This window comes from Coregonus lavaretus (assembly GCF_964263955.1).
Source record: "Coregonus lavaretus genome assembly, chromosome: 3".
NCBI classification, from domain to species: domain Eukaryota; kingdom Metazoa; phylum Chordata; class Actinopteri; order Salmoniformes; family Salmonidae; genus Coregonus; species Coregonus lavaretus.
Window position 1 is genome coordinate 57,522,592 of NC_139990.1, and position 26,533 is coordinate 57,549,124.

Sequence of the window (26,533 nt, forward strand, 5' to 3'; positions counted from 1 at the left end):
CAGTGGCCAGATGCAAGGTGGGAAGGTCACCCAGAATAGACTCAAATTAGATACATATGACCTTTATCTCTCTTAATGAAATTACATCCAAAAGGCTTTATTGGCATGGAGTCTAACCACATAGAATCATATTAAATCTGACGACGGAAATGAGACCTCACCCTCGTGAGATCTCAATGGGAAACTGGTTTGATAGACTTACTATTTCTGTGACAATGCACTTCATATTTTTTTCCTCTGCAGGTACCAGACTGATGGTGTTGTACGGCCACCTGGTGGATAATGTGAGCACTCTCGCTTGTACTGCGCCCTGCAGTGCAGTAGGTGTCAGTATGTGCTTTTTCATCCTTTTATGAAAAGTATCTTCAACCTGGAGGAGAACAGGAAGTAACTCCGTCGTTTGTTTAGATTATTAGCTAGCTAGCTCTTGGCAACTTAAGGAGTTACGTTTTTACTTGCTTTAGAAAGTGAAAGGCGTAGCTAGATAGAGTAATTCAAAACAGCATCATAACATGAATAAAACAGAGAGTGGAATCATGAGCTCAATGCTTGTTGTTGTGGCCGTTGCCTGTGTCCTCGTTAGTCGAGCAGAATGTCAGACTACTTCGCCAACGCCATCGATTTGTAAGATACTTTTCCTAAATGTTTGGTAACGAAATGTGTCAACAGCATGATTCAGTATTGGCATTGCTCGTTTCATTTTTTTGTTTGTTTGCATGATGTCTCTTGCAATGTCTCGATGGCTAGCTAGCTAACTAGAATTGAAATGCGTCATCAACTAACGTTAGCGTAGAATCCCGTATTATCGGCATATTCAACAGCGTTTAAGAAATATATTACCTTCAACAGTGTTATCTTGTGATCAAGCCTTCAATGTTTTGTGATTATTGGTGTCGTAAAAATGTTAGCTAACTACCATGGGTGGTGTGACAGATGTGACCGGTGTAGCTTTTCTCTTCCTTTTCTGTGCTGCAGTTTGAAAAAAAGTGGTGTTAGACAGAGCATGTTGCATGAAAACCCTTTTCAACTTTTCTACATCAATACCTCTGGAGGAAGCTGCAGAAGTTTTGGAGGAGGTGGAGATGACTTGAGGGCTGGTGCTATTTACTGTAGATATATAAAGATATATATATATTTTTTTTTTACATTGCTGTTTTATAAAACAGATAACAAACAGTCATTTTTTCGTAATTTAACATGTGTTTACCTGTGGAGGTGGTGGTATTCAAATTGCAGGGGGCAGGGACACCAGACGAGGCTGCTATGGTGGTGTGACCAGGGGAGACGGAGGAGGCAGTTGGTCCAGAGGAGGCCGTGTTGGTGGTGACAGACATGGGGGGTGGTGTGCATCGTGGTGGTGGTGGACAAAACCGCCGACGATGGCTTGGAGGAGCTGGTGTTTGTAATGGTGGGGTTGAGGGGCCGACGATGGTGTGGCCGGGGGAGTAGGCATGTGGCCTTCTTCTGCAGCTGGGGACTCTGGCGGCTCCTACAGGTGTTGCACACTGGGAGGCACTGGCAGTGGTGATGCAGCTGTCAGGAGTGGTTCCAGCAGGGGGTCCAGCAGAGGCGATGGCGTCAATGGTCTCATCCATGGCAGCCCTCTCCTGTGCCCTCTGTGTTCTGAGGGCTGCCCGACGCTCTTTCTCCTCTGCCCCGGCCCTCTCCTTCTCACCCCTCTCCTGCCACTGGCGCGTGTATTCCTCCCCGGTGAGGCATGTGGCGACCACAGGGAGTCTTCTGTATCGGTCTGGCCGATACTTCAGGACAGTAAGGATGTGCCCCAGGTCCTTCGCTATCAGCCCCCCCTCTATTAGGGGGTGCTCTTCTAGAGCTAGGGATAGGACTGGAGCAGCGGCTGGGACTGGGGCAGGGGCTGAGGGTCCTCCTGTGGTCGCTGGGGAGGAGGTGCTGATGGATGGCACATTGCTGCTGGTTCCAGTAGAGGCGGTGTTGGGACCCGGTAGGGTCCGAGACGGCATTAAACGGGACCCTTCAATGGCTGAAGGGTCAAAAGGGAAGAGGCCACACTTCTTAAACCCTTCCACCACATAGCGCATGTCCTTGCATCGCTGGTACGGGTAGCGGAATACTCTGGCAAATTCTGATTTGTTTACCATGTAGGAGTGGTCAAAATGGCTAAGGTCTCCAGCTACCTTGGAGAACTCAGCCTTTAAAGGGCCAAAGTATGCCACGTCCAGCGGCTGCAGGACATGGGTGCAGTGTGGTGGAAGACAAAGAAGTATAACCCCTTCCCTTAGTGCCACCGCGAGCACTTCCGGGTCCATGTGGCTCTTGTGCCCATCAAAGAGGAGAAGGAGAGGGCGCTCTTTCACTGCATACTTAATGAAGTGCTGAAACCACTTCCTGAACAGGTCCCCGTCAATGTAGCCACTGCTTGACCGTCCATACAAGGCTTGGGGGGGGCCTCCCAGTGTGTAGTGGCCACCGGGGAAACACTTGGGGTAGATGATAAACGGGGGGATGTCCTCCCCAGTTGCGTTGAAGCAGGCCAGCACTGTGATGTGCTCCTTGGTCCCCGGAGCCTGCTGGTACACGTGTTTTGCGCCCCGGGGAGCCAGCACTTTGTGCCTGCTCTGGTCGCTACGAAACCCAGACTCATCGCAGTTATAGATTTGTCTGGGTTTCTCCCTCAACCCACTCTCCTCCAAGTGCTTCTCATAAGAAGTGAAGAAGGTGTCCATCGTCGGACGTGTGGCACACTCAGCTCTCCCCCTGTCCAGGGTGTCCGGCCTCCTCATGCTTAGGTTCTTGTGCCTCCTCCTGAACATTTCCCACCACCTCTTCCCCAGTGGTGGGATTGTTTCCCCTGGGTGCCGAAACCTACAATAGAATAGAATATATAATTGTCCATCCAGGATGAAAATGTTTGTTTTGGCATCACCATCCACATTTACATCACACACATTGATAACAGTCAGTCCAGCATTCTACATACATAAACACATAGAACACCAAATACCTGCGTATTTTGTCTGCGTATTTCATCAGCCTCTGTCTGGTGAAGGGGAACCCATGGCTGGCGCAGTAGATACAGTACTGCACCAGAGACTTTTCATCCTCTGGTGCAAGCAATGTGGGTGGTCCACTGCGACAACCATGGGTCACCCGGCCGCTCAGCCTGTCCGCCAGGGTCTGCCGAGGTACACCATGCACCTTGGTAGATAAGAAAAGAAAACTGTTACTAGCAGATAAAATTCACATACACATGGTAATCTCCTAAAAACAAAAGATGCCTAACCTTGGCAGCCTGGCGGATAGCCATCCCTGCCCCGCAGTCCTCCATGGCATGGAACATGTCCACCTCACTCCACTGCTTCCTCTTGACTTTCTCCATGCTGCAGTGGTAAATACATGTAGCTAAATAACTTGGCATACTATACACATTTTAGAAAGATAACTCAATCTGAATATGTATAAACATTTACATTTCAAAGCTAAGGCATTGAAAGGTGATGAAAGTTTTCACAATAACTGAAAGTGTACCCACGTTTTTTGTTTGATGTTATCTGTAATGAAAATTAGTGTCCCAATTAGTGTAATATTGATGCATACATTGTACCATTTAACTAAATACTGCCTCTATGTAGCTGTTGTAAGATGAAATATAGCCAACAGTGATAGGTGTCGAAAAGTTCATGGTTCAAAGTTCAAAATAAATTTTTGCAGATTGTGCAAAACGCCTCCGTCAGAGGACTCCAATTTTGATACGGTAAAGCTTGACAACATGCAGCTGTTTTCGTCATATGTATTATCTAACACTTACAATTTCTTTCCTTTTTGCTTACTTAGCAGTTCTATCAACATTTAGCAACTAAGCTAGCAACATTAGAAAATCCGTTAGCTATATTTCAGAGGTAAAAAGTTGGATATTAAATTAGGTGTGGTCTGTCGCGCAGTCGAATTTTACAATATGCAGCGTGTTCCACAAACTGTGTACATATAACTTTTTTGAAAACTCTCAAAACCTAACTTAACTTACATAAATTGCACTGAAAATCGGTGGTCAGCTAGCTAAAAGGGTGTCGTTAGTCACAAAACTTACCGTTATTTTTCAGCCCATTTAAATGTTGAGCTCGAGGTGATTCAGTTCTCCAACCGCTAGAAAGTGTCCGAGGTCAGGGGGTGTCTGATGTTTGGGGAAAATTAGCGTAGCTTGTTAGGTTAGTAAAATTCAACAACGTGTGACATGCAAAACTGGAGTCTGGCGATTTAGCCAAATTTTTAGCAGGGCACAGCTAAGACTTACTGAATGCAAATAAGAACACACATTTCCTTTCATTTCAGTTTGCAAAGACTTCTCAACTTGTGACTCATGCATTCAAAAGCCAAAGGTAAGAAGAATATTATGTAACACTTATTTGTAAAACATATACATTATCGCCTTGCCTACGATCACTCAGGCTATGTTCAATAAAACAATAAAATATATATTTTTTGTCAATTTGTACCATTTTATACCAGGGTCACATCATTGAAACTAATGTCTGAATCCATTTAAGTTACTCTATAGAAATTAGGGCTGGGTATTGCCAGGGACCTCACCATACGATATTATCACGATACGATTTGTATTGTGATTATCATTATTCCATATGTATTGCGTTTCGTTGTTCCAAACATATTGCGCACCATGTGTCTGCTGCAGAGGGACGAGAGCCATGAGAAAACAAGTTTTGATCAGTCATGGAAATAAAAATGCTGAAAAGAAATTGTCTCCCTTTTTTAAAAGAACATGGAAAACAATCTATGAAGGAAAAATACTTGAGTTTTGGTGCAGGTACAGCCAACTAGCACAAAATTAATATTGTGATATTGTCAAAACGATGCAATACAATATATTGTCCAAAAAGAATAACTCATAAGTAATTATCAATTGCCCCCTCCCATCACTAATTGAAAAATAAATACATCTCTCTCTAGTAACTGGCAGTGGCTAACTTCGAGGGCTCGTAGATATGACATGACCTAGATAAAGCAATAGGCCTAATGGTCAATTGATGGACAGTTAAGGACATGGGTGAAGGCTGGGAATAGGTGATCCTGCGCATATCAACTCTTTGTTTGATAATTGAAGTAGTAGGCTAATGATGAGTGTTGTCTTTTCTCAGTGCCTGTGGTGCATGACCAACGGCACGTGCACAGACTACCCAGTGAGCTACATTCTGCCTCCACCTGCAGTGTGTAAACTGTCACAGGCACGATGGGGAGTGTGTTGGGGTGAGTGAAATGAAGTTTTACACGATGGGACCTCCCATTAGACCTCCTGATGTGGATGCAGGCGTTAGTCCCACCCAAGCAAGAACACACCTGATTGTACTAAATAACTTATTGTAGTGTTTGATTTAGACATGGATTAGTAGAATCAAGTGTGTTACTACTTTGCTAGAACAAAAGCCTGCGCTGTACCCACATCAGCCCTTGGAGGGCCACATGCTTAGTCACATGCTTAGTTGGTTGTCTGTTCAGGTCAATATAGCAACAGTCAGATTTAATACATAATAGTACATCTGATTGTGAATGGTGGAGCCTTGTTGGCATAGTTCAAAATCAAATTATATTGGTCGCATACACTTAATTTGCTGATTTTATTGCAGCTGCAGCGAAATGCTTACGTTTCTAGTTCCAAAAGTGCAGTAATACCTAACAATACACACAAATCCCCCAAAATGAAGAAATATCAGAATGAGCAATGTCCGAGTCTGAAGATGATGTGCAAATAGAGATACTGGGGTGCAAATGAGCAAAATAAATAACAATATGGGGATGAGGTAGTTGGGTGGGCTAATTACAGATGGGCTGTGTACAGGTGCAGTGATCGGTAAGCTGCTCTGACAACTGATGCTTAAAGTTAGTGAGGGAGATAAGAGTCTTCAGCTTCAGAGATTTTTGCAGTTCGTTCCAGTCATTGGCAGCAGAGAACTGGAAGGAATGGCGGCCAAAGGAGGTGTTGGCTTTGGGGATGACCAGTGAGATATACCTGCTGGAGCGTATACTACAGATGGGTGTTGCTATGGTGACCAATGAGCTAAGATAAGGCGGGGATTTGCCTAGCAGTGATTTATAAATGACCTGGAGCCAGTGGGTTTGGCAACCTATTAGTACCGGGTTGGACCCCCCTTTGCATCCAGAACAGCCTGAATTCTTCGGAGCATGGATTCTACAAGGTGTGGTGTTCAAACGTTGCTCAATTGGTATCAAGGGACCTAACGTGTGCCAGGAAAACATTCCTCTAACCATTACACCACCAGCCTGTACCGTTGACACCAGGCAGGATTGGGCCATGGACTGATTATGTGCCCACTGGTGCCGCTTCTTCTTGTTTTTAGCTGATAGGAGTGGAACCTGGTGGGTCGTCTGCTGCAATAGCCCATCCGTGACAAAGACCGACGAGTTCTGCACACCACTTTTGAACTTTTTTGTGGCCGCCTGTTAGCTTGCACGATTCTTGCCATTCTCCTATGACCTCTCTCATCAACGAGCTGTTTTCGTCCCCAGAGGACTACCGCTGACTGGATGTTTTTTGTTTGTCGCACCATTCTCAGTAAACCCTAGACACTGCTGTGAGTGTAAAGCCCAGGAGGCTGGCCGTTTCTGAGCTACTGGAACTGCCGTGCCTGGCACCGACGATCATACCAAGCTCAAAGTCGCTTAGGTCACTCGTTTTGCCCATTCTAACGTTCAAACAGTAACTGAATGCCTCTGCCTGTCTGCCTGCTTTATATAGCAAGCCATGGCCACGTGACTCATTGTCTGTAGGAGCTAATCATTTTCGTGAACTGGGTGGTGTACCTAATAAATGGGCCATTGAGAAAGTATTCACACCCCTTGACTTCTTCTACATTCGGTTGTGTTTGTTAAAGGCTGAGATTTTGTCACTGGCCTACACACAATACCCCATAATGTGGAATTATGTTTTTAGAAATGTTTACAAAATAATTACAAATGAAAAGCTGAAATGTCTTGAGTCAATAAGTATTCAACCCCTTTGTTATGGCAAGCCTAAATCAGTTCAGGAGTAAACATATGCTTAACAAGTCACAAGTTGCATGGACTCACTTTGTGTGCAATAATAGTGTTTAACATGATTTTTGAATGACTACCTCATCTCGTTACCCCACACATACAATTATCTGTATGGTCTCTGTCGAGCAGTGCATTTCAAACACAGATTCAACCACAAAAACCATGGAGGTTTGCCTCGCAGAGAAGGGCACCTATTGGTAGATGGGTAAAAATAAAAAAAAGCAGACATTGAATATCCCTTTGAGCATGGTGAAATGATTAATTACACTTTGGATGGTGTATAAATATATCCAGGCACTACAAAGATACAGGCGTCCTTTCTAACTTAGTTGCCGGAGCGGAAGGAAACTGCTCAAATCCAGTACAACACATTACTTAGTACCACTCTCCATATTTTCAAGCATAGTGGTGGCTGCATCATGTTATGGGTATGCTTGTAATCCTTAAGGACTGGGTCAGTTTTTCAGGATAAAAAAGAAACTGAATGGAGATAAGCACAGGCAAAATCCTAGAGGAAAACCTGTCTGTTTCCACCAGACACTGGGAGATGAATTCACCTTTCAGCAGGACAATGACCTAAAACACACTGAGTGTAGAAAAGATTAAGAACAACACCTTACTAAAACATTAGGAACAACCCCCCTTTTCCCCTCAGAACAGCCTCAATTTGTCTTTGCATGGACTCTACAAGGTGTCGAAAGCGTTCCACAGGGATGCTGGCCCATGTTGACTCAAATGCTTCCCACAGTTGTCAAGTTGGCTTGATGTCCTTTGGCTGGTGGACCATTGTTGATGCACACGGGAAACTGTTGTGTTGCAGTTCTTGACACAAACCGGTCGCCTGGCACCTACTACCATACCCTGTTCAAAAGCACTTAAGTTTTTTGTCTTGCCCATTCACCCTCTGAATGGCACACACACAATCCATGTCTCAAAGCTTAAAAATCCTTCTTTATCCTGTCTCCTCCCATTCATCTACACTGATTGAAGTGGATTTAATAAGGGATCATAGCTTTTACCTGGTCAGTCTATGTCATGGAAAGAGCAGGTGTTCCTAATGTTTTATACACTCGGTGTACACTGGAGTTGCTTACGAAGACGACATTGAATGTTCCTAAGTGGCTTAAATCTTATGGCAAGACTTGAAAATGGCTGTCTAGCAATGATCAACAACCAACTTGACAGAGCTTGAATAATTTTTAAAACAATAATGTGCAAGTATTGTACAATGCAGGTGTACAAAGCTCTTAGAGACTTACCCAGAAATACTCACAGCTGTAATCACTGCCAAAGGTGATTCTAACATGTATTGACTCAGGTGGTGTGAATACTAATGTAAATTAGATATTTCTGTATTTAATTTTCAATTTGCAAAAATGTCTAAATGCATGTTTTCACTTTGTCATTATGGGGTATTGTGTGTAGATTGGTGAGAAGAAAAATCTATTTGATCAATTTTGAATTCAGGCTGTAACACAACAAAATGTGGAATAAGTCAAGAGGTATGTATACTTTCTGAAGGCACTGTATCTATGTATATTAAGGTGTGTATAGACCGTATGGACAGTATATGAAGAGAAAAGGTGTGTACAGCAGTAGTTATATAGGATGAGCCTTAACTAGAATACAGTATATACAGTACATATAAAGTGCTTAAAACAGTATGTAAACATTATTAAAGTGACTAGTGTTCAGTGACTATGTACATAGGGCAGCAGTCTTTAAAGTGCAGGATAGGGTACCGTGTGGTAGCTGGCAAGTAACGGTGACTAAGGTTCAGGGCAGGGTACTGGGCGGAGGCTGGGTAGTGGTGACTATTTAACAGTCTGATGGCCTGGAGATAGAAGTTGTTTTTCAGGCTCTCGGTCCCAGCTTTGATGCACCTGTACTGTCTCCGCCTTCTAGATGGTAGTGGGGTAAACAGGCCGTGGCTCATTCAGGCCTAGCAGATGTCAGTCAGCCAGCCTGCCCCCTCTGGCTGTTCTGTGTTGATTAAAGAGCCGCCCCACTGACTGATCCACACAAACACACACACACACACACACACACACACACTGGGGCTGCCTGCTGGAGCTGGCTGCTGGGGCTCTGATCACAGGCCTCTGGGCCACAGATGACAACAGCATGGGGTGTCTGGCTGGTTTCTGAGCACAACCATGGGGTTAGATACCAGGGCTAGATACTAAGGAATAACACACTTTCCACTGTTATTGTGATCATTTTAATAATGAAAGAAGAGATCTGTAAAAAAAAAAAATGGATTTGTTTTCCCCCCACAAATATTGGCATATTTAATCAGGAATACAATGTTTTATGACATGAGATTTTGGAAACAACCATCTTTGTCCAAACTAGTTACTAATCAGTTTACAAAGCCTTCTCCACATGTGACTCATGCATTCAAAACCCAAAGGTAAGAAGAATATTATGCAACAATTCTTGACCAACATATCTTTTGTCCAAACTAAATCGAGTAAGTGCTAAAATCTTGACATTAAACCCCACTTGTAATTTCAAAAACACACCAGCAGGTCGCAGTATTGTCTAACAAATGTGCACTGTTGAAAAGGGGTCTGAGTGCCAAGCTGAGCTTTTCATATCGCTCAATCACAGGCTGGTTCCGCTCAGGCTTATTAAATAATACTGCATATCTGACTTTCTCAACCAATCAGTATCAGTGCAGTCTGTGCACCCCTCATTTGAATCTGTTTGATTCCTCATGGGTTTATTAGTCATATACCTACATATTGGTAGAATAAATGCATAATCACATTAATAATTCAATTTTCTCTTCATCCTTGTTAAAGGATAGTGTATTGTGAACGTGTGTGAAATTCACTTAAAAGTCAAATAAACTTGAAGCATGTTGTTATTTGTTCATATCTTGACCTTTGACCTTTTCTCTGTTCCAGTGAACTTCGAGGCCCTGATCATTGCCATGGCAGTGTTAGGCGGGACCATCCTCATCAGCATCACAGTCTGTTGTTGCTGCTGCTGTTGCTGCAAGAAACGTGAATCAGGGTAAGACAGGAAGTGATGTCACAGAATTGACCTGTCTAGCCTAATATTAAGGGATACTTGCATAGAATGGCAAGGGCTTTATCAGTCGGTCTTGTTCATAATCCTAGGAAACCTCCACACTAACCATGTCTTTCAATACCTCAGACGCCTCATAAATGTGCTGATATTACTCATATCCTTTGCGTTACGTCCAACATGAAATTATTCAAAATGCAAATCTCTATTAACGTGCACCGTCCATGTACAGTGGTTATACCCTTTTATTAAAACAGGTAGGTGCAGTCCTGGATGCTGATCCTGCCCTGCTTGTTATGCGATGCTAGGAGGGAGGAAGAACAAACTGTCACTACATAGTGGAACGTCAAATGTCAATCAAATGATTGCTGGCCTGACACCCTGATTGGCAGCCATTTTAAATGCAGCCGCTCTGTGCATGTCAACCATCTATCCTAACTAGACATGAAGGCCGTGACGATGAGAAAACATGTCTGTCCCATATGAAATTCAACTACAGACACGCTCACACAGTTCATATTTCTCACCTCCCAATCATTGGAATGCATCTGCATATATTGGCAAAATGATTTGTTCCATTATAAGATTACATCCAATTAACAGAGATGACACCTCTCGTTTCCCCAGCAGAACCTCTCAACCTTTCCAAGCTTACACAAGAGCATCCTCACTTTTTGCATAAAACACAAGCAAAAGAATAACAGGATACAGGATCTATGCAAAGTGAAGAACAATGTCTTGTAGTGTTATTGTTTATAAGGAATTCTGTCCAAGTCTCATTTCCACTCGGAGACAATAAAGTATATTTACATTTATTTTTTTACGTTGGTAACCAGTTTATGATAGCAATAAGGCACCTCGTGGGTTTGTGGTATATGGCCGATATACCACGGCTAAGGGCTGTCCTTAGGCACGACGCAATGCGGAGTATATGGCCATATACCACACCCCTTCGTGCCTTATTGCTTAAATATACTGTACAGGGAAAGTGTGTTCTCAGACCAATCTGTGCTAGTGTGTGTCTCTATGGGTCTGTAGACCGTGATGTTTCAAGGTGATTGTAACGCTGCCTGTGTCTCACCAGGCCAGACAGAGATGAGGAGAGGTTTGCCAGGAGGAGAGAGGACATCAGACAGCGTGCTGATGAACGGTAAGGACTCATTAGTTATCACACCCTCAGCTTCACACTGGCTTTCAAACCACTACTAAAAGATGCCCCATTTTATCAACACAAAGATTTGTGTGAGCCCACACTGTTACTTGCTTTGATTTTTGGTGAGGTGCTTGTATCCGTTTCAATGCTAGAAAGCACTTCCCACAGCTACCTAGTCAGATTCAGAGTTTTCTACTCTGTTGCTGGTGAGCATCTATAGAGACATTCTCTGTCAGGGTTGGAGATTTGAACAGTTGGTGAGCTGTGCCTGCGGCTCTCCATGCAGCACCGTCCCCATGAGAAATACTGTGTGTGCCTGTGTGTATGCTCAAACACCAACCGAGAGGATTGTAATCACTGACAACAGCTCTTAGTCCTCAGCAGCTGCACTTTGATAATGAGGTCATAAGTGTGTGTTGAATAAAGAACAGGCTACTACATCTTGTAGTGTAGTGGTTGAAATGGGATTCTGAGCCACAGTTCCTCCGACACAGAATCACTGTGTACTAAAGCTGGTCCGGAAGTCGTTGTCCGTCCATTGGTCCACCCCCCCCCCCCCCCCCTACATAAATGTTTCAGCCTTTCTTTCTTTTTTTCTGCCTGTCATCCACCGAGAATAGCCTGATGAGTTGTTTAACGTGGTGAGCAGTCAGTCATGCAGAAAGACAGTCGGTAACAGTAAGCTCATGTCACGTGCTGCATGGTGTGTGTGGTGTACTGGGGAGTCTTGGCTCGCTGTGTGTGTGTGTTTCTGAATTAAACCAGCCTCTGTGAACCTTTCTTCTTTCAAGCCAGGGAATGCAGAGTAAACTCACTCAGTCAGTTCCTGATGTGTCTCAAACCATCATAGTCTGTGTTAGTGTACTGACTACATAGACCGTGTTGCTGTTCTGATGGGAACAGAGAGGACCCAGGTCTGTTTTAGGCACCATGGGAGAGGAGGGACCTGTACTGACCTACATAGACAGTGTTGCTGTTCTGATGGGAACAGAGAGGACCCAGGTCTGTTTTAGGCATCATGGGAGAGGAGGGACCTGTACTGACCTACATAGACAGTGTTGCTGTTCTGATGGGAACAGAGAGGACCCAGGTCTGTTTTAGGCATCATGGGAGAGGAGGGACCTGTACTGACCTACATAGACAGTGTTGCTGTTCTGATGGGAACAGAGAGGACCCAGGTCTGTTTTAGGCACCATGGGAGAGGAGGGACCTGTACTGACCTACATAGACAGTGTTGCTGTTCTGATGGGAACAGAGAGGACCCAGGTATGTTTTAGGCACCATGGGAGAGGAGGGAACCTCTAGAGAGATTACAGCACATCCCTAGAGTCTGGAGATGGAGAGGTTAGGGCACAGCTAAGCGCTCTGAGCCCTCTGTCATCTGAGCCACCGATGGGGAGCGTTCTACAGAACAACTAAACAGACATAAGTTACCACATCACAGCCCCACCATACAGCTCCACTTTAAATATCCAGCTCCATACTCCACCGACTCTTACTGTATCTCAATGTTTCAAAATGTCCCATTGAAATAATACAGGGAATAGGTTAAGTTTGGGGAGGTCTAAGACAGAGATAGTTTAGAAAGTGCACTTGAGTCTTTGAGATTGTGTTCATCCCTCTCGCTCTTTTCCGATTTCTTCCGGTCACTCTCCCTCCCTCCTCCCCTCCCACTTGTTGCCTTCGTACATGGTTATGTGGGAGTCAGTCAGTCAGCTGAGAGGGAGGGAGGTGGGGGAGACAGATGGTGGTCAGGACAGCCTCTGCTCCTCTCTGCTCCCTGTGTTGTCAGCCTGCCTCCTCCACTGATTGCTGCTCCACAGATCACTACATGGCATTAAAGAGCCCAGACTGATTTACACTGTTGTCTTTCTTTGTGTGGGACTGGCACTGGGGACCCAGTTAATTTACGTCCCTTGAGGGGCAAACAAAACAATCAAAACCGCCTCCCCTCCCTGCCTCCTTTGTGTCACCCATAAAGGGAAAGCAATGGCCGGGTGGCAGGCAGGGCTGCTGGCTCCTCAGCCTGCCCTGTGCTCGTATTTCACCTACTGCTGGCCATGCCGAGGTAAAACTCAGCGTCTTGTTGTTTACGGGCCTCTATCAGGGGCCAAGGGGAGGTAAACAATGACACTAAAGCTGCCTTAAATAATGTCAGATGTCTAAAGGCTTAATGCTGCCACTTTAAGGCATGGCAGCTTCGTTCAGCAAGATGGAGGGTGGAGTCAACTTTTTGATTGTAGACGACAGATGTAGATGCCACTTTTGTTATTGATCGCTTTTGACAACCACATTTGATATCTCCACTACTGCAGTGACTGCAGTCCGTTTGTGGGCTTGATAAGGTATGTGCAGCTTGGGCAAAGTTCTTCCATTAAGTGGTGCTCCTCTGAGGAGGCTGGGGAGTATGGTGTAGGAACTGTGAAGTGTCACTGGTGAGAAAGCTGAGGTGCTAAAAGCGGCAGTGTGAAACAACATGTAACAAGTTTAGCAGAAACACCCACTGACTGAGTACGTTTACATGCACACTCATAATTAGATATTAAACTGATTATGGCAGTAGGCCGAGTATGGCATTTGTCATGTAAACACCTTACTCTACGTAAGGTCAAAATGGAAGTAAGCACACGCTGATTAAAGCACCTGGTCTTCTGAGCAATCTTTAGAATGATTAGGACATGTGAACAGTTTAATCGGCGTTCCAGCAGTGTATTTGATCTGTCCATGTGCCAGCACCGGTAACGCAAGTCTACTTCATATGCGTGAGTGAAGTGAGCTTGGGAAAATTGAAAGTATGCATCTTAGAAATAGTTTTCACATACAAACTTTAAATGTCCGAACTCCGAATCAAATAGGCTTAGCAAAAATAACTTGGTCACTGTGGTAGAATGTTTATTTTGATTAGTAATTTTCTACATTTATCAAAAGTCCCATCAGGTAGGCTAGCCTGATTTCAGATGTGTCCATTTAAACAGGATTATTAGGGAAATCGTTCTTCTTGCAAAACATGTCAACGTTTTAAACAAACTATTATATTAATCTGACTGTCCACAATAATCGTATGATTGTGTGCATGTAACAGTGCTTACTGACTGGTGGTTTAAAAAGTATGAGGCTTGTATTCACAATTTCATTAATTACCCAGAAGTACTGACTAAGAAGACTTTATGAATCCTTCATTTCCTAATGTTTATTATCCTGTGCTGTGTTCTTCTGTTCTCGGGTTATTTATATGTTCCAGTGTTGGTAATTGTCATGTTACTGTGTGATAGAAAATGACAAACGTTGTCCTCTACTCTTACAGGAATGTGGAGAGGAAGGTGAGGCATGATGACATCCGCAAGAAGTATGGTGCGTATCTCCCTCTTTAACTTATAGAAGATAGGCTAATATAACTATTTTAGGTATTTTATTAGGATCCACATTAACTGTTGCCATAGCATCAGCTACTCTTCCTGGGGTCCACGTGAAACATGATACAGAACAGATCAAGGACAGAACTACATAAATGTATATAATGGTATGTCTCAACTTTTTACTAGCAATTTATCTTGTATCTAATATGAACCTATTGACTCCCTCTAACCTCCTATGCAATTAGACCCAAGAAACACTTCCTTATATAATCTGACCCAATGACCTTACTCTACTTCCCCAGATATGAAAGTCTTCTGAGACTGTACATTTACAAGCCTCTTACTGCTCTGTGACCTGATGTACTTTACATAGGCATAATGGGATGAGCATTCAGCATTCATTGTCCTCTCCATAGGGGCATCCATTTCCATATTTTCTAGGGTGTTGCTTATTGAATTTCCATCCTCGGTCACGTTAATGCATTATTCAGTGTAGTGAACGTGTCACAAACAAGCCAACTCAGCCCACGTATTGGTTACTTTACCTCAAGTCTCTCTAAATCAATTCTAACACGATGCATCACACTTTGGATGTCAGATACTGGGCTGAGTTGGCTTGATAATGTATATAAAGACATCTGCTTCTGGTTAAGTGTGAGAGGGGGGTAGCATAACTCTAAAGCTCCACGTTGCTCCATATTCCTAGTGAAAACAATCTATTTTTCTGTTATTGATGTTGTAATATTTGAGATTTTTCCATACATTGCCTTCACGTGTGTGTATGTTTTGTGCCTGTGTGTTAACATGTCTTGAGGTGTGTGTGTGTGTGTGTGTGTGTGTGTTAACATGTCTCGGTGTGTGTGTTAACATGTCTCGAGGTGTGTGTGTGTTAACATGTCTCGAGGTGTGTGTGTGTGTTAACATGTCTCGAGGTGTGTGTGTGTGTGTTAACATGTCTCGAGGTGTGTGTGTGTGTGTGTTAACATGTCTCGAGGTGTGTGTGTGTGTTAACATGTCTCGAGGTGTGTGTGTGTGTGTGTGTGTGTGTTAACATGTCTCGAGGTGTGTGTGTGTGTTAACATGTCTCGAGGTGTGTGTGTGTGTGTTAACATGTCTCGGTGTGTGTGTTAACATGTCTCGAGGTGTGTGTGTGTGTGTTAACATGTCTCGAGGTGTGTGTGTGTGTGTGTTAACATGTCTCGAGGTGTGTGTGTGTGTGTGTGTGTTAACATGTCTCGAGGTGTGTGTGTTAACATGTCTCGAGGTGTGTGTGTGTGTGTTAACATGTCTCGAGGTGTGTGTTTGTGTGTTAACATGTCTCGAGGTGTGTGTTAACATGTCTCGAGGTGTGTGTGTTAACATGTCTCGAGGTGTGTGTTTGTGTGTTAACATGTCTCGGTGTGTGTTAACATGTCTCGAGGTGTGTGTGTGTGTGTGTGTTAACATGTCTCGAGGTGTGTGTGTGTGTTAACATGTCTCGGTGTGTGTTAACATGTCTCGAGGTGTGTGTTTGTGTGTTAACATGTCTCGAGGTGTGTGCTAACATGTCTCGAGGTGTGTGTGTGTGTTAACATGTCTCGGTGTGTGTTAACATGTCTCGAGGTGTGTGTTTGTGTGTTAACATGTCTCGGTGTGTGTTAACATGTCTTGAGGTGTGTGTGTGTGTTAACATGTCTCAAGGTGTGTGTGTGTGTGTGTTAACATGTCTCTGTGTGTGTTAACATGTCTCGAGGTGTGTGTTTGTGTGTTAACATGTCTCGGTGTGTGTTAACATGTCTCGAGGTGTGTGTGTGTGTGTGTGTGTGTTAACATGTCTCGAGGTGTGTGTTAACATGTCTCAAGGTGTGTGTGTGTGTGTGTTAACATGTCTCGAGGTGTGTGTGTGTGTGTGTGTGTGTGTTAACATGTCTCGAGGTGTGTGTGTGTTAACATGTCTCGAGGTGTGTGTGTGTTAACATGTCTCGAATTGTGTGTGTGTTAACTTGTCTCTGTGTGTGTGTGTGTGTGTTAACATGTCTCGAGGTGTGTGTGTGTGTGTGTGTGTGTTAACATGTCTCGAGGTGTGTGTTAACATGTCTCGAGGTGTGTGTTAACATATCTCTGTGGTATTGTTTGCAGTTCCACATCAATTGTGATTTTCTGTATGGACAACATGACAGAGTGATGGATGGTGGTCTCCTTCACATGCCTCCTTCTTACAGCAGTCTATGTACATCAGGGACCGTTTGGCATTTGTCTGCTACTCAAACAGGCTGTGTGTGTGTGCGCCTTTCACTCAGTCAATCCTCAGAGATCAAACAAGACCTAGTGACCTGCACCACATTCCCATAATCTCCACAGCCTCTGTACAACCCCTAGACAGCCTCTGTACAACCATGGACCATGGAACTATATAGAATACTAGAATGGACATGAACCTTCTTATGATGGAATAAATGTTAGCCATTTTGGTCAGGGAGTTGGTCAACCATGGTTTGCCAGTGCTGTGATAAGATATCGTGTAAAATAATTAATTTGAAGAATTTATCTGCACTGTATGTTTGTTAGCTAGCTAGCCTTCCAGTTTTAGAGGAATGATTCCATTAGTGTTTTAACTTAACTACCAATTTGCCAACATTCCTTTCAAACAATGCAGTCAATCCACAGCCATACACTGGCTGAAATCAGTTGATGATAGGACTTGTAAATGCAACAAGTACTGATATTGTATCAATATACACTGCTCAAAAAAATAAAGGGAACACTTAAACAACACATCCTAGATCTGAATGAATGAAATAATCTTATTAAATACTTTTTTCTTTACATAGTTGAATGTGCTGACAACAAAATCACACAAAAATTATCAATGGAAATCAAATGTATCAACCCATGGAGGTCTGGATTTGGAGTCACCCTCAAAATTAAAGTGGAAAACCACACTACAGGCTGATCCAACTTTGATGTAATGTCCTTAAAACAAGTCAAAATGAGGCTCAGTAGTGTGTGTGGCCTCCACGTGCCTGTATGACCTCCCTACAACGCCTGGGCATGCTCCTGATGAGGTGGCGGATGGTCTCCTGAGGGATCTCCTCCCAGACCTGGACTAAAGCATCCGCCAACTCCTGGACAGTCTGTGGTGCAACGTGGCGTTGGTGGATGGAGCGAGACATGATGTCCCAGATGTGCTCAATTGGATTCAGGTCTGGGGAACGGGCGGGCCAGTCCATAGCATCAATGCCTTCCTCTTGCAGGAACTGCTGACACACTCCAGCCACATGAGGTCTAGCATTGTCTTGCATTAGGAGGAACCCAGGGCCAACCGCACCAGCATATGGTCTCACAAGGGGTCTGAGGATCTCATCTCGGTACCTAATGGCAGTCAGGCTACCTCTGGCGAGCACATGGAGGGCTGTGCGGCCCCCCAAAGAAATGCCACCCCACACCATGACTGACCCACCGCCAAACCGGTCATGCTGGAGGATGTTGCAGGCAGCAGAACGTTCTCCACGGCGTCTCCAGACTCTGGCACGTCTGTCACATGTGCTCAGTGTGAACCTGCTTTCATCTGTGAAGAGCACAGGGCACCAGTGGCGAATTTGCCAATCTTGGTGTTCTCTGGCAAATGCCAAACGTCCTGCACGGTGTTGGGCTGTAAACACAATCCCCACCTGTGGACGTCGGGCCCTCATACCACCCTCATGGAGTCTGTTTCTGAACGTTTGAGCAGACACATGCACATTTGTGGCCTGCTGGAGGTCATTTTGCAGGGCTCTGGCAGTGCTCCTCCTGCTCCTCCTTGCACAAAGGCGGAGGTAGCGGTCCTGCTGCTGGGTTGTTGCCCTCCTACGGCCTCCTCCACATCTCCTGATGTACTGGCCTGTCTCCTGGTAGCGCCTCCATGCTCTGGACACTACGCTGACAGACACAGCAAACCTTCTTGCCACAGCTCGCATTGATGTGCCATCCTGGATGAGCTGCACTACCTGAGCCACTTGTGTGGGTTGTAGACTCCGTCTCATGCTACCACTAGAGTGAAAGCACCGCCAGCATTCAAAAGTGACCAAAACATCAGCCAGGAAGCATAGGAACTGAGAAGTGGTCTGTGGTCACCACCTGCAGAACCACTTCTTTATTGGGGGTGTCTTGCTAATTGCCTATAATTTCCACCTGTTGTCTATTCCATTTGCACAACAGCATGTGAAATGTATTGTCAATCAGTGTTGCTTCCTAAGTGGACAGTTTGATTTCACAGAAGTGTGATTGACTTGGAGTTACATTGTTGTTTAAGTGTTCCCTTTATTTTTTTAGCAGTGTATTAGCTTTCCAAGAAAAACATTTTGACATTTATGGTCTGTTTACATATATTTTAGAGGCTATTTATACAGAGAATTTGTATAAAACCCATATAAACTGTATTTGTAATTATTACAGTATTTTAAGTAGACAATTCTATTGCACAATTTCTGATATCACATTCCTTACTTTTATTTTCCTGCATATGTAAAATCAGGAATATGCCTCTACTGCCATTCATTACAATTAGATTCTTTTGGATTTCTCCTTACCTATGGCTGCCATTTTTACCACATTCTGGAACTTTTAAGGTTTATGACACAGCCCCTCTAGTAGTTTAATAGGATCTCTATGCTCTAGACAGCCTCTGTACAACCCCTACACAGCCTCAGTCATAACGCAACAGCTTCTAATCACTGTTTTTCAATGTTCCCCATCTCTCCTTTATTTCTCTCTCTCTGTATTTGGTTTTACAGGTCTTGTCCCTGACTCTGACCACCCATACAGCAAGTTTGAAAATGAGTAAACCAGAAACCTGTGTGAGAGTGAAGAGAAGAGTTGTTCAGATGGCCCTGCTCTACTCTGCTCCATCCTCTTTGGGCTGACTATCGTCCTGTCCTGCTGACTGTTCTAGCTTAGCGAGCAGAGACGCCCTACTCTGACACACACACATCAAGACCTGTCTATCATCATGGTTAATCTAAATCAAAACCCTTGCCTATAATGATCGAATGCAGTTTTTATTCATTCATTTTAGGTTCTGATTGAAAATTATTTAAAGTTTGAGAAAATTGTATGTTTGTCACACGATTAAGAAGTTTGAGGAAGTCTGTAATATTTAGTTTGCTGTTGGAGACGTGGCACTGAGTGGAGCTTCTTAACTTTCTGCACATTGTCTTTGTATTTTTGTGAAATCTGATTTAAAGAGCCTTTGTTTTAAATTATTGTAATGTCTGTGAGTACCTTTGCGCTTTGTATATATTTCATAAACCAAGATCATAATAATCTATGCTCATTCTGATACATTTCCTAATTAAATGTTTGTCATTTAAAGTAAAATGTTGAAAGTGTTAACGACAAGCCTAAGATCACCATGCGCAATGCCAAGCGTCGGCTGGAGTGGTGTGTAAAGCTCACCGCCATTGGACTCTAAAGCAGTGGAGTTCTCTGGAATGACGAATCGCGCTTCACCATCTGGCAGTCCGACGGCTGAATCTGGGTTTGGCGGATGCCAGGGGAACGCTACCTGCCTGAATGCATAGTGCCAAATGTAAAGTTTGGAGGAGGAGGAATAATGGTATGGGGCTGTTTTTCATGGTTCGGCCTAGGCCCCTTAGTTCCAGTGAAGGTCAATCTTAATGTTACAGTGTACAATGACATTCTAGACGATTCTGTGCTCCCAACTTTGTGGCAACAGTTTGGGGAAGGCCCTTTCCTGTTTCAGCATGACAATGCCCCCGTGCACAAAGCGAGTTCCATACAGAAATGCTTTGTCGAGATCGGTGTGGAAGAACTTGATTGGCCTGCACAGAGCCCTGACATCAACCCCATCAAACCTTTGGGATGAATTGGAACGCAGACTGCGAGCCAGGCCTAATCGCCCAACATCAGTGCCCAACCTCACAAATGCTCTTGTGGCTGAATGGAAGCAAGTCCCCGCAGCAATGTTCCAACATCTAGTTGAATGCCTTCCCAGAAGAGTGGAGGCTGTTATAGCAGCAAATGGGGGACCAACTCCATATTAATGCCCATGATTTTGGAATGAGATGTTTGAGCAGGTGTCCACATACTTTTGGTCGTGTAGTGTACCTCATCAGCCTCTCCACCCCTCCTTATTCATAACCATACCCCAATCTACCAGATGTCTGGATGGTGTTGCCTGTCCTCATAATGACCTCATGTTAGCCAATTTAATACCCTGTATGGACATTCGACATCTTAATGACAGCGCTACTAGGGAAAGTTTAAACGAAACATGTAAAGCGTCGGCCCCATGTTTCATGAGCTGAAATAAAAGATCCCAGGAATGTTCCATATGCACAAAAACCTTATTTCTCTCAAAGTATGTGCACAAATTTGTTCACATCCCTGTTAGTGAACATTTCTCCTTTGCTAAGATAATCCATCCAGCTGACAGGTCTGGCATATCAATGAACTGATTAAAGAGCATGATCATTACACAGGTGCACCTTGTGCTCGGGACAATAAAAGGCCACTCTAAAATGTGAAGATTTGTCACACAACACAATGCCACATATGTCTCAAGTGTTGTGGGAGCGTGCAATTGGCATGCTGATTGCAGGAATGTCCACCAGAGCTGTTGCCAGATAATGTAATGTTAACCATAAGCCGCCTCCACCATCATTTTAGAGAATTTGGCAGTATGTCCAACCGGCCTCACAACCACAGACCACATGTATGGTGTTGTGTGGGCTAGCGGTTTGCTGATGTCAACGTTGTGAACAAAGTGCCCCGTGGTGGCGGTGGGGTTATGGTATGGGCAGGTATACGCTACACACACTGTTCAAAATTGCATTTTATTGATGGCAATTTGAATGCAGAGATACCGTGATGAGATTCTGAGGCCCATTGTCGTGCCATTCATCCACCACCGTAACCTCATGTTTCAGCATGATAATGCACGGCCCCATGTCACAAGGATCCGTACACAATTCCTTGAAGCTGAAAATGTCCCAGTTCTTCCATGGCCTGCATACTCACCAGACATGTCACCCATTGAGCATGTTTGGGATGCTCTGGATCGATGTGTAAGACAGCGTGTTCCAGTATCCAGCAACTTCGCACAGCCATTCAAGAGGAGTGGGAAAACATTCCACAGGCCACAATCAACAGCCTGATCAACTCTACGCGAAGCAGATGTGTCGTGCTGCATGAGGCAAATGGTGGTCACACCAGATACTGACTGGTTTTCTGATCCACGCCCCTGCCTATTTTTTTTAAAGGTATCTGTGACCAGATGCATATCTGTATTCCCAGTCGTGAAATCCGTAGATTATGGCCTAATACATTTTTTCAATTGATTGATTTCCTTATATGAACTCTAACTCAGTAAAATCTTGCATGTTTCGTTTATATTTTTGTTCAGTATAGTTCCCATTGGCTCACGAAACTTCCTCTTAACTTCCTTCATACTAGACACAGAGACATAAAAATGGTATCCACGAGTTCATCTGACTCTGGGGGAAGTAGATAAAGGGCATCCTTACCAAAATCCCGAAGTATCCCTATAACTTTGTTTAAAAAGCTGCAGAGACTTGATAATGCTGTTGGTAAAGAAAAAAGGTATTCTGTAGACCTAGTCCCTCAGAAAAACAAATAAAAGTTGGAAATATGAGAGTGTACACTTGGTTAGGCTAGTGGCCGAACTGCTATCTAAATGGAATCTAATTCTAATGCTAGTCGATGCTTTGTTATTGCGGCTTCTGCATGTGTGCACAGTCTGAATCTACAAGGAAAAGCGCAGCAGGTTTGACATGCAAATCTCCTGAAAATCTTATCTTCAGTTCAGTCATTTGCAATGCAGACAACATCCAGACTGACAACACCCAGACCAGATCAGCTGTTCTTAAAGGTGAAAATACTGAGCAGGAGAAGTCAAATCAGGTGATTATGAAACACTTTTAGGCGGATACCTTACCACTCTGGAGTGGCCCAAGGCAGATTAAATAAAATATCAATTCATCTGAGTCTCATCACTTTTATTGGTTTTATTGAACAGTTATAAAGAGATTCTTGGACATGCATGCTGTGCTCCTGTTAATAGTGGCATCGTGTAAAAGACTCATTGTAGTCCCATATGTGATACACGTTGAATAAGGATTTCCCTTTCACATGTACAGGGCCGACCCAGACAGGAGCAGCTGTGTCTGTGTTGTCTTGACCTTGGTAAAGAACGTGATTACAGAGCTCAGCTCAGGACAGCCCATCATAATTGATTTGGAATACGTAGCATACTTTACATTGCCATCATGCCAATCTGTTTGTGCCATCATGCCAACTCCTTGTCACTCAGTGACATGCCAAACATGACAATGACAGCAATGGGGTTGGCAAGAGCACCAACAGATCTGGGAGCAGGCTGTACTTTACAATCATGTTTAATTGTATTGAAGAAGTTCTCATTGAACAATGAAACCCATTGAGTCATAAAAACGTCAGAACCATGCAGGAGCTCAGATTTGGACAGGACAGTGGACACCCTGCCTTCCCTGGAGGAATGTATGTGTACATTAAAACAACTTGGCCTTGACAATCCCCTCCACATTCCTAGCATGTTTCCCAAAGAAAGTTGGCTGGAGAACAGAGCAGCTCCTTGCCTGTGCTTTAAAACCTTGACATCAGGAAGGGGAGATAATGTGTGTACCATGTCTTAAACCTTATTTCATAACTCTGCTCATTCTATTCAGATAAGATCAGTGATACTTGATACCAGTGGCAATTTTAGCATGTAGATATTGATGGGGCAAACTATAAAAAATGTTTTTAGATGCATGCCAGCAAAGCCACTACACAACACAACACTAAACAATACATTAATTGCACTATAACGGTGACAAATGGTGCCCACAAACTGTTAGGGTCTACATAAAGCTGTCCCAACAGCAGAGCTTTCTTTTCAGCACCATGGAGTGAATCCTTACCACTGCTACACCTGGCTATCAGCGGAGCCTTGTCTGGCAGTGAAACAGTTCATGCAGCTTCATTTACTGCTTTTTTAAAGAACGGCTGATATTGCTTAAACAAATGTGGTTTCTACTGACAATTGACGAACTATGGCATAAGAGAACAATGAGCGGATAGGAGGCAATCCGTAATTTCGATTAAGACATTAATGAGCGAGCAAAGGCGGACGTAGTCAATATAACTATTTGTTCAGCACTTTTGTAATGTTCAGCGACAGAATTCAGAACATGGGCCGTTCTTACAGTATTCTCCCTGTACACCAAGTCAGAACCGTAGGAGAAATAAAGGGGGCATATAAGCAGACAATGAAAGCTCTTACAATATTTGATGATGATATTTCTCTAAAACAGGCTATAGGCTACATGTGCACCACCAAGTCAGAACAGTAAGCTAAGTTATGACGGGGAAAGGGACCAAATTATTAGGGTGTGGAACATGGGCTACTAACAGCTTACTACACAACATACACTTAGTATTACTTTCTTAGCTACATCATACACATCTCCCTGGCATATTACATCATTTACGCAACAGCATACAATACATTTTTGGACTCACCATTGTTGTGCTGTGCACACTTGAACAGGATGGTGGCGCAGCGGTCCTTCTTGTGGGCAAAGTTTGTCATTAAACTTTGTTATCAAAGTCTGGCATTCTCTGGATTTATGGTGCTTTCAAAACAACTGGGAAAAAAAACAAGGTTGAATCATGACGTCAGTGATCTTCAGGTCGGAGAGTTCCCAGTTGTCTTGAACTCACTGAAGTCTGAGATTTCCCAGTTCCGAGTTTCAAGTTGTTCTGAACGCGGCAGACGTCATGCTGGATTGACAGCATGGCTAATGTTGAGTGTTTATCCTTTTAAGCTTGGAAAATAGACCCTTAAACCCAGACTTGGGACCACACACACACTCCACTGAATATCAGGCTAGTGATTGCTTTGCAATGCTTGCAGTTAGCCACTGATTCCTTCCAAACCACTCATTGTTGTGTAATGTTTATGTCCAATGGTTTCCAGTTGTTTGAACGCGGCAGACGTCATGCTGGATTGACAGCAGGCCAAGGTATTCAACCTTTTCTGGCCCATGGTGTTGCGTGTGAATGTTTATCAATCAAATGTATTTATAAAGCCCTTTTTACATCAGCAGATGTCACAAAGTGCTATACAGAAACCCAGCCTAAAACCCCAAACAGCAAGCAATGCAAATGTAGAAGTGCAGTGGATAGGAAAAACTCCCTAGAAAGGCAGGAACCTAGGATGAAGCCTAGAGAGGAACCAGGCTCTGTGGGGTGGCCAGTCCTCTTCTGGCTGTGCCGGGTGGAGATTATAAGAGTACATGGCCATTAAGGCCAGATTGTTCTTCAAGATGATATACTTTTAAGTTTGGAAAAGAGGCCCTTAAACCCAAACTTGGACCACACACCCTCTCCACCAAATAGCAGACAGGGGAAGCAAAATAGTGATTGTTTTGCAACGCTTGCATTTAGCCATTGATTCCTTCCAAACTACTCATTGTTGAATTTGCGATTTCCAACTTGTTGTGTAATGTTTATGTCCAATGGCCAATGAGCACTGATACGTTTTATCTATAATTTCTCTTCATATGACAAGGATTGAAAAGGATTTGCCAGTAGATTGTCGACGTGATTCATGATGATGACTGCGTGTCTAGCTTGCTATCTAAGATTTGTATCTGTGGTCAATGACCTTTAGCCTTCTTGGATGGGCACTTCTAATGGAAATCTATGGCAGCACCCAAGGGGGCTTGAACTGCCTAGCTCTCCCTGTAGATTCTGCGGTGACGTAGTTTCCCCATGAGTGACAGAACACTGAGCCAATCACGACAAAACTAGAGAAGATTACTAACACTTACGCTCTGTATTTTCCGCTAGCTGCCCCTCCACCACAGAAAGCACTGAGCTAGGCTGAAACACCTGCATTTTGGAGCTGCCTTACTCAAGAAAGCAAAACGTAATTAAATGTTTTGTAAATTTGTTTGCAAAGTGATATCTGACACGTATTAATGCCAAAATAACATGCAAAACAGGCAACAACAACAAAAAAATATTTTAGTTTTATTTAGTTTTGTTAGCTAAACAGGTGGGCTCTGCCCCACCTGCCCTGAATGATGGGTCGCCACTGCTTGATACTGCTATCAGACATATCAGAGAATACAGCATTCGCTGACATAATTGACAGTTTGAACTCAGCTTTGTCTCAGGTTTGATTCTCCAGTGTTGAATAGACTGTTCCCGACACTTCTGTGCCAAGGCTCGTCTGAGGCAGCTGCTCATGTGTTGCAGTTGCACGCTCAAGATCCTCCGTGGAGATTTGAACCACCAAGGGAGACTAGGTGGGGAAAACAGTTGTGTCTTTGGAGTTGACGCAGAAATATATAAAATGTATGACTCCATGTAATCCAATAAATGTATGACTCCATGTGTAGCCAACCATTTAGAGATGCTAAATGCGCTTATCTGGCTGACTGGAAATGTCCTCTGGCTCATCATGTTCTTTGGTAATGAAAATTAAGCGATATTATATTAACAGGTGTAGGCCTAATATCAAGTTCGACACCTCTCAGAAAGCATTAGAGCCTGTGATAAAACATTTTTTTGCATAATATAGTTTCAATAAGTTCTAACGGTTTCCTACTAGGACTAGTCCTACTTCCCAAACATCCCTTCACACCACCCAACACTACAATTATCAAAGGCCAATGAAATTATCAATTAATCCAATAAAATTAGAAAACAAAGGATATTTGGAAGACATTCATGATCGTATTTGATATTATGATTCTTATTAGGTTATTTGCATCACTGGCTAAGATATATTTTTGATAAATCAACAATAGCCAACTGAATTGTGTTAGGCTAAATGCCACGTTATAAACTGGGTGGTTCGAGCCCTGAATGCTGATTGGCTGACAGCCATGGTATATCAGACCGAATACCACAGGTA

The 26,533-nt window shown here is 43.7% G+C and overlaps 2 protein-coding genes and 1 long non-coding RNA gene across 3 annotated transcripts; 1 reads left to right on the top strand and 2 right to left on the bottom strand.

Annotated features, from left to right (window-relative positions):
- Positions 1-347: 347 nt before the first annotated feature.
- LOC311124663 (pituitary tumor-transforming gene 1 protein-interacting protein-like) lies at positions 348-19,872 on the top strand. The gene is made up of 7 exons (XM_084158323.1): positions 348-624; positions 4,309-4,355; positions 5,133-5,241; positions 9,960-10,068; positions 11,168-11,233; positions 14,541-14,587; positions 19,344-19,872. Exons 1-7 carry the CDS (start codon positions 513-515, stop codon positions 19,391-19,393), a joined length of 540 nt encoding a protein of 179 aa, XP_084014449.1. The 5' UTR covers positions 348-512; the 3' UTR covers positions 19,394-19,872.
- On the bottom strand, positions 905-2,120 carry LOC311118036 (uncharacterized protein; the record flags this gene model as incomplete). The annotated part of the gene is made up of 3 exons (XM_084157589.1): positions 905-969; positions 1,045-1,107; positions 1,208-2,120. The coding sequence occupies 3 exons, from the start codon at positions 2,118-2,120 to the stop codon at positions 905-907; spliced, it is 1,041 nt and encodes a 346-aa protein (XP_084013715.1).
- On the bottom strand, positions 3,294-4,147 carry LOC311124675. Its single transcript, XR_014612806.1, has 3 exons — positions 4,067-4,147; positions 3,512-3,530; positions 3,294-3,359 (listed from the first exon to the last, which is right to left on the bottom strand). It is a non-coding gene; the product is annotated as an uncharacterized lncRNA (long non-coding RNA).
- Positions 19,873-26,533: the final 6,661 nt, after the last annotated feature.